This window comes from Cherax quadricarinatus, chromosome 66 (assembly GCF_038502225.1).
Source record: "Cherax quadricarinatus isolate ZL_2023a chromosome 66, ASM3850222v1, whole genome shotgun sequence".
Lineage (NCBI taxonomy): Eukaryota > Metazoa > Arthropoda > Malacostraca > Decapoda > Parastacidae > Cherax > Cherax quadricarinatus.
In genome coordinates, this window is record NC_091357.1 from 19398552 (window position 1) to 19411051 (window position 12500).

Here is a 12500-nt window from a genome sequence, read left to right on the forward strand (position 1 = left end):
TATTATTATTATCATCATCATCATCATCATCATCGTCTTGGTTTTGAAGAGGTATAAATGAAGGAGAACAAAGATGGGAACAGGTGAAACCTGTCGATCAAACACCTGTGTGGTGCGTGAGGCAAGGTCAAGGTCAAGGTCAAGGTCAAGGTCACGGTCAAGGTCAAGCTCAAGGTCGCCTTCTGTCCAACTGCAGGGAGTGTTGCAAACATTGAATGAGTCAATCAAGCCACTCCAATCTTACTCCCCTCGTCTGAGTGTGTGGTCGAGGACCACCACAACACTCAGACCAGGTCTGTGTTGTGGTCCAGGACCACCACAACACTCAGACCAGGTCTGTGTTGTGGTCCTCGACCACCACAACGCTCAGACCATGTCTGTGTTGTGGTCCAGGACCACAACAACACTCAGACCAGGTCTGTGTTGTGGTCCAGGACCACCACAACTCTCAGACCAGGTCTGTGTTGTGGTCCAGGACCACAACAACACTCAGACCAGGTCTGTGTTGTGGTCCAGGACCACCACAACACTCAGACCAGGTCTGTGTTGTGGTTCAGAACCACCACAACACTCAGACCAGGTCTGTGTTGTGGTCCAGGACCACCACAACACTCAGACCAGGTCTGTGTTGTGGTCCAGGACCACCACAACGCTCAGACCAGGTCTGTGTTGTGGTTCAGGACCACCACAACGCTCAGACCAGGTCTGTGTTGTGGTCCAGGACCACCACAACACTCAGACCAGGTCTGTGTTGTGGTCCAGGACCACCACAACACTCAGACCAGGTCTGTGTTGTGGTCCAGGACCACCACAACGCTCAGACCAGGTCTGTGTTGTGGTTCAGGACCACCACAACGCTCAGACCAGGTCTGTGTTGTGGTCCAGGACCACCACAACACTCAGACCAGGTCTGTGTTGTGGTCCAGGACCACCACAACACTCAGACCAGGTCTGTGTTGTGGTCCAGGACCACCACAACACTCAGACCAGGTCTGTGTTGTGGTCCAGGACCACCACAACACTCAGACCAGGTCCGTGTTGTGGTCCTGGACCATCTCAGACCTGGTCTGTGTTAATACGTCTACAGCAGAAAGAAAAAAATGAAAGAAGAGATGGAGGAAAAAGATTTCAAGACGAAGTACCAGGGAGGTGATGGAGGGTACCAGGGAGGTGATGGAGGGTACCAGGGAGGTGATGGAGGGTACCAGGGAGGTGATGGAGGGTACCAGGGAGGTGATGGAGGGTACCAGGGAGGTGATGGAGGGTACCAGGGAGGAGAGGGAGGGTACCAGGGAGGTGATGGAGGGTACCAGGGAGGTGATGGAGGGTACCAGGGAGGTGATGGAGGGGACCAGGGAGGTGATGGAGGGTACCAGGGAGGTGATGGAGGGTACCAGGGAGGTGATGGAGGGTACCAGGGAGGTGATGGAGGGAGGGAGGGTACCAGGGAGGTGATGGAGGGACGGAGGGTACCAGGGAGGTGATGGAGGGAGGGAGGGTACCAGGGAGGTGATGGAGGGACGGAGGGTACCAGGGAGGTGATGGAGGGAGGGAGGGTACCAGGGAGGTGATGGAGGGAGGGAGGGTACCAGGGAGGTGATGGAGGGAGGGAGGGTACCAGGGAGGTGATGGAGGGTACCAGGGAGGTGATGGAGGGAGTGAGGGTACCAGGGAGGTGATGGAGGGAGTGAGGGTACCAGGGAGGTGATGGAGGGTACCAGCGAGGTGACAAAGAAGAAGAAGAAGAAGAAGAAGAAGAAGAAGAAGAAGAAGAAGAAGAAGAAGAAGAAGAAGAAGAAGAAGAAGAAGAAGAAGAAGAAATGTCAAAAGACTTGCAACAGATTCTTAAACCCGGAGAGTTAAGTTGTCTGGCTTAGTTCTTGTATCCCTCAGGATGTGTAGAAGAGAGGGATCATGTGGGTGTGTCACTGACCACTTAGTTCCTCTCTACCCAGGATGTGTAGAAGAGAGGGAACATGTGGGTGTGTCACTGACCACTTAGTTCCTCTCTCCCCAGGATGTGTAGAAGAGAGGGAACATGTGGGTGTGTCACTGACCACTTAGTTCCTCTCTCCCCAGGATGTGTAGAAGAGAGGGAACATGTGGGTGTATCACTGACCACTTAGTTCCTCTCTACCCAGGATGTGTAGAAGAGAGGGATCATGTGGGTGTATCACTGACCACTTAACTATCCAATCAAGTCGTCAGATGAATCCAGTCCAAGGAATCTGCCAACACATTCCAGGATAACTAAACTGGTTACTGGAACCCAGGTCTTCTTCCTGAGCTGGACGTGTTACCAGTGAACCACAGGAATCATCACGTCATGGACCTACTGGCCCATGCTAGGCAGGTCCATGTCACACCCACTCACATCTTAACACAAGAGGGGAAAGGCAGGTGGAACAGGTGGAATAGGAGGAATGTGTAAAAGGTGGAATAAGTTAGAATAGGTAGAATAGATGGAATAGGTGTATTAAATGGAAGAGGGACCTCCACTCTTCCAACTCTCGTTTTCTTTACTTATACACCAAAGAAAACGAACTTTCTCCCAATTAATTATTTTTTATCATTATTATTACTGATATTATAATAATTCTTAATTATTACTCTCTGGTATTCCTGGTGATCAATAGAGATGACACAGTCTCACAACATTTATATTATTAATAAGTAAAATGTCAATTTAATTGAGTTTTATTGTTGCCTCGATAACTGATAATTATGCAATACAAATAACTAACTTAACGTGATATAACGATATATATATATATATATATATATATATATATATATATATATATATATATATATATATATATATATATATATATATATATATACACTGAGAGGTGTATGTCTCTCAGTGTATATACCTTGAGAGTTGAATCAGTATTTTGGGTATTAAAGTATTCTTGACAGGTGATGCACAGGTGACATACAGCCTTAATAACCCTCGTGTAGTAGATAGGTTTGAAACCCCATTACCCAAATATTTAGTAAGGTTCATTAATATTAATACTAATAATTTCTTGTGTTAGGACGGTGGCGTGGTTGACTATCGCCTGGAGGGGGCGTGGCAGGGCTCCCTGGGTGTGGACGCCACGGGGGGCGTACGTCTTCTACGCTCCCTGGACCGGGAATCCCCCGAGGGTGCCCAGGGTGTGGTTTTCATCCTGGCGGTGGACCGGGGCGGTCCACCCCTCACATCCACTGCCACCCTGGAGGTTACAATCACGGACCTCAACGACTGCCCCCCACGCCTCCTCCTGCCCCCCACGGACCTGCGAGTGCTTGAAGGGGCGCCCCCCACACGCCTTGGGGTCCTCACAGCCACGGACGACGACTTGTGGTCCCTGGGACACGGACCCCCCTTCTTCTTTGCCATGGCAGACGACAACCCGCCTTACGTCGTAGACTATATTGAACTTCAGTTTGACCCTTGTGAGTGGTGCTCTCTCTCTCTCTCTCTCTCTCTCTCTCTCTCTATCTATCTATATATCTATCTATCTATCTATCTCTCTCTCTATCTATCTCTCTCTCTCTCTATCTATCTATCTCTCTCTCTCTCTATCTATCTATCTCTGTCTCTCTCTATCTATATATCTCTCTTTATCTATCTATCTCTCTCTCTTTATCTATCTCTATCTATCTCTATCTGTCTATATCTATCTCTATCTACCTATCTATCTATCTATATCTATCTATCTCTATCTATCTATATATATCTATCTACCTATATCTGTCTATATCTATCTCTATCTATCTATCTATATCTATCTCTATCTCTATACATCGGGAACACACAAACGTCTCGGTGTCTACATGTTGTGATGTATGACAGTGTATTATTATTGTTGTATTTTGGTGTATAACTGGAGGTATTGCAAGGTTGCTGTTGTTAGTTATGTTGCTTGCACAGATCTGGACCAGGGACGAGGAGGAGCGGTGTTGGTCACCCGTGGACCACTGGACCGGGAACGAAGGCGGGTGTTAGCGGTGCAGGTGATGGTTACTGACGCTGGGGGACTGTCAGCCGTCAGCACGGTACACGTCACCGTGGCTGATCTTAATGACCATCCCATGAGGCCAGGAGCTAAGACAGTTTACGTGTGGAAGGTACAGGTGAGTGTACTCACCTATTTGTACTCACCTATTTGTGGTTGCAGGGGTCGAGTCACAGCTCCTGGCCCCGCCTCTTCGCTGATTGCTACTAGGTCCTCTCTCTCCCTGCCCCATGAGCTCTATCATACCTCGCCTTAAAACTATGTATGGTTCCTGCCTCCACCACATCACTTTCTAGGCTATTCCATGGCCTGACTACTCTATGACTGAAGAAATACTTCCTAACATCCCTTTGATTCATCTGAGTCTTCAACTTCCAATTGTGACCTCTTGTGTCTGTGTCCCATCTCTGGAACATCCCGTCTTTGTCCACCTCGTCTATTCCGCGCAGTATTTTATATGTCGTTATCATGTCTCCCTTGACCCTCCTGTCCTCCAGTGTCGTCAGGCCGATTTCCCTCAACCTTTCTTCATAGGACAATCCCCGTAGCTCTGGGACTAGTCTTGTTGCAAACCTTTGCACTTTCTCTAATTTCTTGACGTGCTTGACTAGGTGTGGATTCCAAACTGGTGCTGCATACTCCAGTATGGGCCTGACGTAGATGGTATACAGAGTCTTAAACGAATCCTTACTGAGGTATCGGAACGCTATCCGTAGGTTTGCCAGGCGCCCGTATGCTGCAGCAGTTATCTGATTGATGTGCGCCTCAGGTGATATGCTCGGTGTTATACTCACCCCCAGATGTTTTTCCTTGAGTGAGGTTTGCAGTCTTTGGCCATCTAAACTATATTGTGTCTGCGGTCTTCTTTGTCCTTCCCCAGTCTTCATGACTTTGCATTTGGCAGGGTTAAATTCAAGGAGCCAGTTGCTGGACCAGGCTTGTAGCCTGTCCAGGTCTCTTTGTAGTCCTGCCTGATCCTCGTCCGATTTGATTCTTCTCATTAACTTCACATCATCTGCAAACAAGGACACTTCTGAGTCTATCCCTTCCGTTATGTCGTTCACATATACCAAGAACAGCACAGGTCCTAGGACTGACCCCTGTGGAACCCCGCTTGTCACAGGCGCCCACTCTGACACCTCCTCGCGTACCATGACTCGTTGTTGCCTCCCTGTCAGATATTCTCTGATCCATTGCAGTGCCTTTCCTGTTATGTGTGCCTGGTCCTCTAGCTTTTGCAGTAACCTCTTGTGAGGAACTGTGTCGAAGGCCTTCTTGCAGTCCAAAAATATGCAGTCGATCCACCCCTCTCTCTCTTGTCTTACTTCTGTCACCTTGTCATAAAACTCTAGTAGGTTTGTGACACAGGATTTTCCTTCCCTGAAACCGTGCTGGTTGTCAATTATACACTTGTTTCTTTCCAGGTGCCCCACCACTCTCCTCCTGATGATCTTCTCCATGACCTTGCATACTATACACGTTAGTGATACAGGTCTGTAGTTTAGTGCCTCATGTCTGTCTCCCTTTTTAAAAATTGGGACTACATTTGCCATTTTCCATACCTCAGGGAGTTGCCCAGTTTCAAATGATGTGTTGAAGATCTTTGTTAATGGCTCACACAATATTTCTGCTCCCTCTTCAAGGACCCACGGAGAGATGTTGTCTGGTCCCACCGCTTTTGAGGTGTCAAGTTCGCATAGCAGCTTCTTCACCTCCTCCTTGGTTATATGTACCTCATCCAGCACTTGCTGGTGTGCCCCCCTGTTCTGATTTCTTGGAGTCCTACTGGTTTCCACTGTAAATACCTCTTTAAATCTTGTGTTGAGCTCCTGACAAACCTCTCGGTCGTTTCTTGTGAATTCCCCATCACCCTTCCTCAGTCTGATTACCTGGTCCTTGACTGTTGTTTTCCTCCTGATGTGGCTGTACAACAGCTTCGGGTCAGTCTTACTTTTGATGCTATGTCATTTTCATATTGTCTCTGAGCCTCCCTTCTTATCTGTGCATATTCGTTTCTGGCTCTTCGGCTGATTTCTTTATTTTCCTGAGTTCTCTGTCTTCTGTACCTTTTCCATTCTCTAGTACACCTAGTTTTTGCCTCCCTACACCTTTGGGTGAACCAAGGACTCGTTCTGTTCCTCCCATTATTTCTGTTTCCCTTGGGAACAAACCTCTCCTCTGCCTCCTTGCATTTTGTTGCTACATAGTCCATCATTTCTTGTACTGGGTTTCCTGTCAGTTCCCTCTCCCACTGAATGTCTTGAAGGAAGTTCCTCATGCCTGAGTAGTTCCCCCTTTTGTAGTTTGGTTTTCCCAGCCTATTCCTGCTACTCTCTCCACTTGGAGCTCAACTATGTAGTCGAAGAACAGAACCACATGATCACTAGCTCCCAGGGGCGTTTCATACATGATACCCTCGATGTCCGAACTACTCATGGTGAATACAAGGTCCAACCTTGCTGGTTCATCCTCTCCTCTTTCTCTGGTAGTGTCTCTAACATGTTGATGCATGAGGTTCTCCAGTACCACGTCCATCATCTTGGCTCTCCATGTTTCGGGACCCCCATGGGGCTCCAGGTTTTCCCAGTCAATCTCCTGGGAAAACCTGGAGCCCCATGGGGGTCCCGAAACATGGAGAGCCAAGATGATGGATGTGGTACTGGAAAACCTCATGCATCAACATGTTAGAGACACTACCAGAGAGAGAGGAGAGGATGAACCAGCATACTTGTGACTATATTTCATAAATGTAGTTACAATCTTATCCACCAATACAAATGAGTGTACTTACCAACATATAGATGAGGGGGTCGAGACGTAGCTCCTACGAGTCAGCACGTCAACTTCTGGACGTTCCTGCATGAAAAATAATTAGAGTAGGTCAGGTTAGGTTAGGTCAGGTGAGAATAGGTTAGGTTAGGTTAGGTCACCTTAAGATAGGTTAGGTTATGTCACACTAACCTATCAAAACATATGTAAATAGAAACATATCTGCACAAGTAACACTGGTACCAGTGGTAAGTGATAGTGGTAAGTGACAGTGGTAAGTGTCGGTGTTAAGTACCAGTGGATGTCCTTGTCTGCAGGGAGGAAGTGTGACGACAACCCTGGGTCGTGTCTACGTGGAGGACCCTGACGACTGGGACCTGGGGGACAAGAGTTTCCAGTGGTGGGGGAGAGCACACCCGGTGTTCACCCTGGACCATAACAATGGTACCATCACGGCTGCTACCAAGTACCTCACACTGCCCAGGTCAGTCAACCTTCTTCTGTACTCTAGTAACTATCCTGTGGATGGTATTTACCACAGTAGCTACCATCCCCTGGGTGGTACGTACCACAGTAACTGTAATGTGGGTGGTAGTTACCAGAGTAACATCCTCCACCTCCCTTCCATCCTCTACCTCCAAATTCATCCTACGGGCCCACTCCAGTCCCCACCCTCTCATAATGGGCATTGGTATCGGGAAGGTAGCAGGGGTAACGGGGAACTAGCAGGGGTAGCAGGGAAGTAGCATGGGTAGCGGGGAGGTAGCGGGGAAGTAGCAGGGAAGTAGCAGGGAGGTAGCGGGGAGGTAGCGAGGAGGTAACGGGGAGGTAGCGGGGAGGTCGCGGGGAGGTAGCGGGGAGGTAGCGGGGAGGTAGCGGGGAGGTAGCGGGGAGGTAGCGGGAAGGTAGCGGGGAGGTAGCGGGAAGGTAGCGGGAAGGTAGCAGGAAGGTAGCAGGAAGGTAGCAGGAAGGTAGCAGGAAGGTAGCAGGAAGGTAGCAGGAAGGTAGCAGGAAGGTAGCTGGAAGGTAGCTGGAAGGTAGCAGGAAGGTAGCCGGTAGGTAGCTGGAAGGTAGCAGGAAGGTAGCGGGAAGGTAGCGGGAAGGTAGCAGGAAGGTAGCAGGAAGGTAGCGGGGAGGTAGCAGGGAGGTAGCGGGAAGGTAGCGGGGAGGTAGCAGGAAGGTAGCAGGAAGGTAGCAGGAAGGTAGCAGGAAGGTAGCAGAAAGGTAGCAGGAAGGTAGCGGGAAGGTAGCAGGAAGGTAGCAGGAAGGTAGCGGGAAGGTAGCGGGAAGGTAGCAGGAAGGTAGCGGGAAGGTAGCGGGAAGGTAGCGGGAAGGTAGCGGGAAGGTAGCAGGTAGGTAGCAGGTAGGTAGCAGGTAGGTAGCAGGTAGGTAGCAGGTAGGTAGCAGGTAGGTAGCAGGTAGGTAGCAGGTAGGTACCAGGGAGGTACCAGGGAGGTACAAGGGAGGTAGCAGGTAGGTAGCAGGTAGGTAGAAGGTAGGTACCAGGGAGGTAGCAGGGAGGTACCAGGTAGGTACCAGGGAGGTAGCAGGGAGGTAGCAGGTAGGTAGCAGGTAGGTAGCGGAGAGGTAGAGGGGAGGTAGCAGGAAGGTAGCAGGAAGGTAGCAGGAAGGTAGCGGGAAGGTAGCGGGAAGGTAGCAGGAAGGTAGCAGGAAGGTAGCGGGGAGGTAGCGGGGAGGTAGCGGGAAGGTAGCGGTAAGGCAGCAGGAAGGTAGCGGGGAGGTAGCGGGGAGGTAGCGGGAAGGTAGCAGGAAGGTAGCAGGAAGGTAGCGGGGAGGTAGCGGGGAGGTAGCGGGAAGGTAGCGGGAAGGCAGCAGGAAGGTAGCAGGAAGGTAGCGGGGAGGTAGCGGGGAGGTAGCGGGAAGGTAGCGGGAAGGCAGCAGGAAGGTAGCGGGGAGGTAGCGGGGAGGTAGCGGGAAGGTAGCAGGAAGGTAGCAGGAAGGTAGCGGGGAGGTAGCGGGGAGGTAGCGGGAAGGTAGCGGGAAGGCAGCAGGAAGGTAGCAGGAAGGTAGCGGGAAGGTAGCGGGAAGGTAGCGGGAAGGTAGCAGGAAGGCAGCAGGAAGGTAGCGGGGAGGTAGCGGGGAGGTAGCGGGAAGGTAGCGGGAAGGTAGCAGGAAGGCAGCAGGAAGGCAGCAGGAAGGTAGCAGGAAGGTAGCGGGGAGGTAGCGGGGAGGTAGCGGGAAGGTAGCGGGAAGGTAGCGGGAAGGTAGCAGGAAGGCAGCAGGAAGGTAGCAGGAAGGTAGCAGGAAGGTAGCGGGGAGGTAGCGGGGAGGTAGCGGGAAGGTAGCGGGAAGGCAGCAGGAAGGTAGCGGGTCACGCAGACATTACTCTGTTACATCAATAAGAAATTTATGGCTTGGTTATTTGTAATAATTTATCACAAATTATATACAGTGATGGATCTACGCAGGAGTCTGCTAGCAGGGCAGCATCTGCTGTTGTTGACACCTCCAGCAGGAGTCTGCTAGCAGGGCAGCATCTGCTGTTGTTGACACCTCCAGCAGGAGTCTGCTAGCAGGGCAGCATCTGCTGTTGTTGACACCCCCAGCAGGAGTCTGCCAGCAGGGCAGCATCTGCTGTTGTTGACACCTCCAGCAGGAGTCTGCTAGCAGGGCAGCATCTGCTGTTGTTGACACCTCCAGCAGGGCAGCATCTGCTGTTGTTGACACCTCCAGCAGGAGTCTGCTAGCAGGGCAGCATCTGCTGTTGTTGACACCTCCAGCAGGAGTCTGCTAGCAGGGCAGCATCTGCTGTTGTTGACACCCCCAGCAGGAGTCTGCCAGCAGGGCAGCATCTGCTGTTGTTGACACCTCCAGCAGGAGTCTGCTAGCAGGGCAGCATCTGCTGTTGTTGACACCTCCAGCAGGGCAGCATCTGCTGTTGTTGACACCTCCAGCAGGAGTCTGCTAGCAGGGCAGCATCTGCTGTTGTTGACACCTCCAGCAGGAGTCTGCTAGCAGGGCAGCATCTGCTGTTGTTGACACCTCCAGCAGGAGTCTGCTAGCAGGGCAGCATCTGCTGTTGTTGACACCTCCAGCAGGAGTCTGCCAGCAGGGCAGCATCTGCTGTTGTTGACACCTCGAGCAGGAGTCTGCTAGCAGGGCAGCATCTGCTGTTGTTGACACCTCGAGCAGGAGTCTGCCAGCAGGGCAGCATCTGCTGTTGTTGACACCTCCAGCAGGAGTCTGCCAGCAGGGCAGCATCTGCTGTTGTTGACACCTCCAGCAGGAGTCTGCCAGCAGGGCAGCATCTGCTGTTGTTGACACCTCCAGCAGGAGTCTGCCAGCAGGGCAGCATCTGCTGTTGTTGACACCTCCAGCAGGAGTCTGCCAGCAGGGCAGCATCTGCTGTTGTTGACACCTCCAGCAGGAGTCTGCCAGCAGGGCAGCATCTGCTGTTGTTGACACCTCCAGCAGGAGTCTGCCAGCAGGGCAGCATCTGCTGTTGTTGACACCTCCAGCAGGAGTCTGCTAGCAGGGCAGCATCTGCTGTTGTTGACACCTCCAGCAGGAGTCTGCTAGCAGGGCAGCATCTGCTGTTGTTGACACCTCCAGCAGGAGTCTGCTAGCAGGGCAGCATCTGCTGTTGTTGACACCTCCAGAAAGAGTCTGCCAGCACGGCAGCATCTGCTGTTGTTGACACCTCCAGCAGGAGTCTGCTAGCAGGGTAGCATCTGCTGTTGTTGACACCTCCAGCAGGAGTCTGCCAGCAGCGCAGCATCTGCTGTTGTTGACACCTCCAGCAGGAGTCTGCTAGCAGGGTAGCATCTGCTGTCGTTGACATCTCCAGCAGGAGTCTGCTAGCAGGGCAGCATCTGCTGTCGTTGACACCTCCAGCAGGAGTCTGCTAGCAGGGCAGCATCTGCTGTTGTTGACACCTCCAGCAGGAGTCTGCTAGCAGGGTAGCATCTGCTGTCGATGACACCTCCAGCAGGAGTCTGCTAGCAGGGCAGCATCTGCTGTCGTTGACACCTCCAGCAGGAGTCTGCTAGCAGGGCAGCATCTGCTGTTGTTGACACCTCCAGCAGGAGTATGCTAGCAGGGCAGCATCTGCTGTCGTTGACACCTCCAGCAGGAGTCTGCTAGTAGGGCAGCATCTGCTGTCGTTGACACCTCCAGCAGGAGTCTGCCAGCAGGGCAGCATCTGCTGTCGTTGACACCTCCAGCAGGAGTCTGCTAGTAGGGCAGCATCTGCTGTCGTTGACACCTCCAGCAGGAGTCTGCCAGCAGGGCAGCATCTGCTGTCGTTGACACCTCCAGCAGGAGTCTGCTAGCAGGTCAGCATCTGCTGTCGTTGACACCTCCAGCAGGAGTCTGCTAGCAGGGCAGCATCTGCTGTCTTTGACACCTCCAGCAGGAGTCTGCTAGAAGGGCAGCATCTGCTGTTGTTGACACCTCCAGAAAGAGTCTGCCAGCAGAGCAACATCTTCTGTTGTTGATACCTCCAGCAGGAGTCTGCTAGCAGGGCAGCATCTGCTGTTGTTGACAACTCCAGGAGGAGTCTGCCAGCAGCGCAGCATCTGCTGTTGTTGACACTTCCAGCAGGAGTCTGCCAGCAGGGCAGCATCTGCTGTTGTTGACACCTCCAGCAGGAGTCTGCCAGCAGGGCAGCATCTGCTGTTGTTGACACCTCCAGCAGGAGTCTGCTAGCAGGGCAGCATCTGTTGTTATGGTCAGTACTATGGTCACTGTCTTCAACACTGTGCGTCACTGTCCACTACTGAGCAATACAGAGATAGACAATACAATAACGTATGTGACATGTCAAGATATGTTATTAATTAAAATAAGATACCAGATGTATTAAGGAAATTTCCTGAATTTTCTTGCAAGAGATTAGAAAACCTGAGATGTAAATCCAGATGTGCTCCTGTTAACCCTTTTCTAGGCCTAGTTCCTAGGCCTATTGTGTATCCAATATGTTCTTGCGCAATCGTCCGTAGGATGGATATGGGATACACAATAAATTAGCCACTTGGGTGGCAAAATCTAGAATCTGTTACACTACCAACCCAACTAGTAGCACCACCACCATCATCACCACTAGCACCATCACCATCACCACTACCAGCACCACCAACACAGTCTCCTCCACAGATACGACCTGGTGTTTGCAGTGTGTGACAACTGGTGGAAACAGACGCGTGTGAGGGCTAATGTGACTGTCTTGGTTAAGACCCTTTCTGTTGACGCCCTCAACCACGCCGCCCACCTCACCCTCACGCCCATCACGCCCACACACCTTGCCAGGGGTTGGACGCCCACGGTGAGATCTCAAGCTGATGTTTGTGTGTGTGAATATTATACCAATAATAATAATAATAATAATGTGTGATTTAAATATGGCTCTTCTTCCATTCTTCCTCCTTCCATCTATCCTCCTCCCTTCCCTCCGTTTCTTCTACCCCCCTCTTTTCTCCACCCTTTCTTCTCCCTTACCTTTCCACCCTCCCCACCACACTCCCTTACCCCAGGAGGGAGGAGGAGTGTTGGGGAGACTCACCAGGGCAGTGTTGGAGATAATTGGAGATCCTGGCTCCACTATAGACCTAGTCAGTGTGTATGGAGACCACCACCGCCACTCCACCACCACCACCACCACCACCACCACCACCACCACCACCACCACCACCACCACCACCACCACCACCAGTGTCTGGTTCAGCGTGAGGGAGGGTGATGAAGAGAGATTCATTAGCTCCATCA

General features: G+C 51.5%; 1 protein-coding gene across 1 annotated transcript in view; it reads left to right on the forward strand.

Moving 5' to 3' along the window:
• Nucleotides 1–1707: 1707 nt before the first annotated feature.
• Nucleotides 1708–12500, forward strand: part of LOC128704155 (putative neural-cadherin 2) — an 11877-nt gene continuing 1084 nt past the window's right edge. Inside the window, exons 1-7 of the mRNA XM_070099011.1 lie at nt 1708–1858; nt 2923–2933; nt 3042–3444; nt 3923–4125; nt 7094–7260; nt 11892–12060; nt 12269–12500. The exon at nt 12269–12500 is cut by the window's right edge and continues 35 nt beyond it. Coding sequence (XP_069955112.1) covers nt 1708–1858; nt 2923–2933; nt 3042–3444; nt 3923–4125; nt 7094–7260; nt 11892–12060; nt 12269–12500 — 1336 coding nt within the window. The remainder of the gene's footprint in view (nt 1859–2922; nt 2934–3041; nt 3445–3922; nt 4126–7093; nt 7261–11891; nt 12061–12268) is intronic.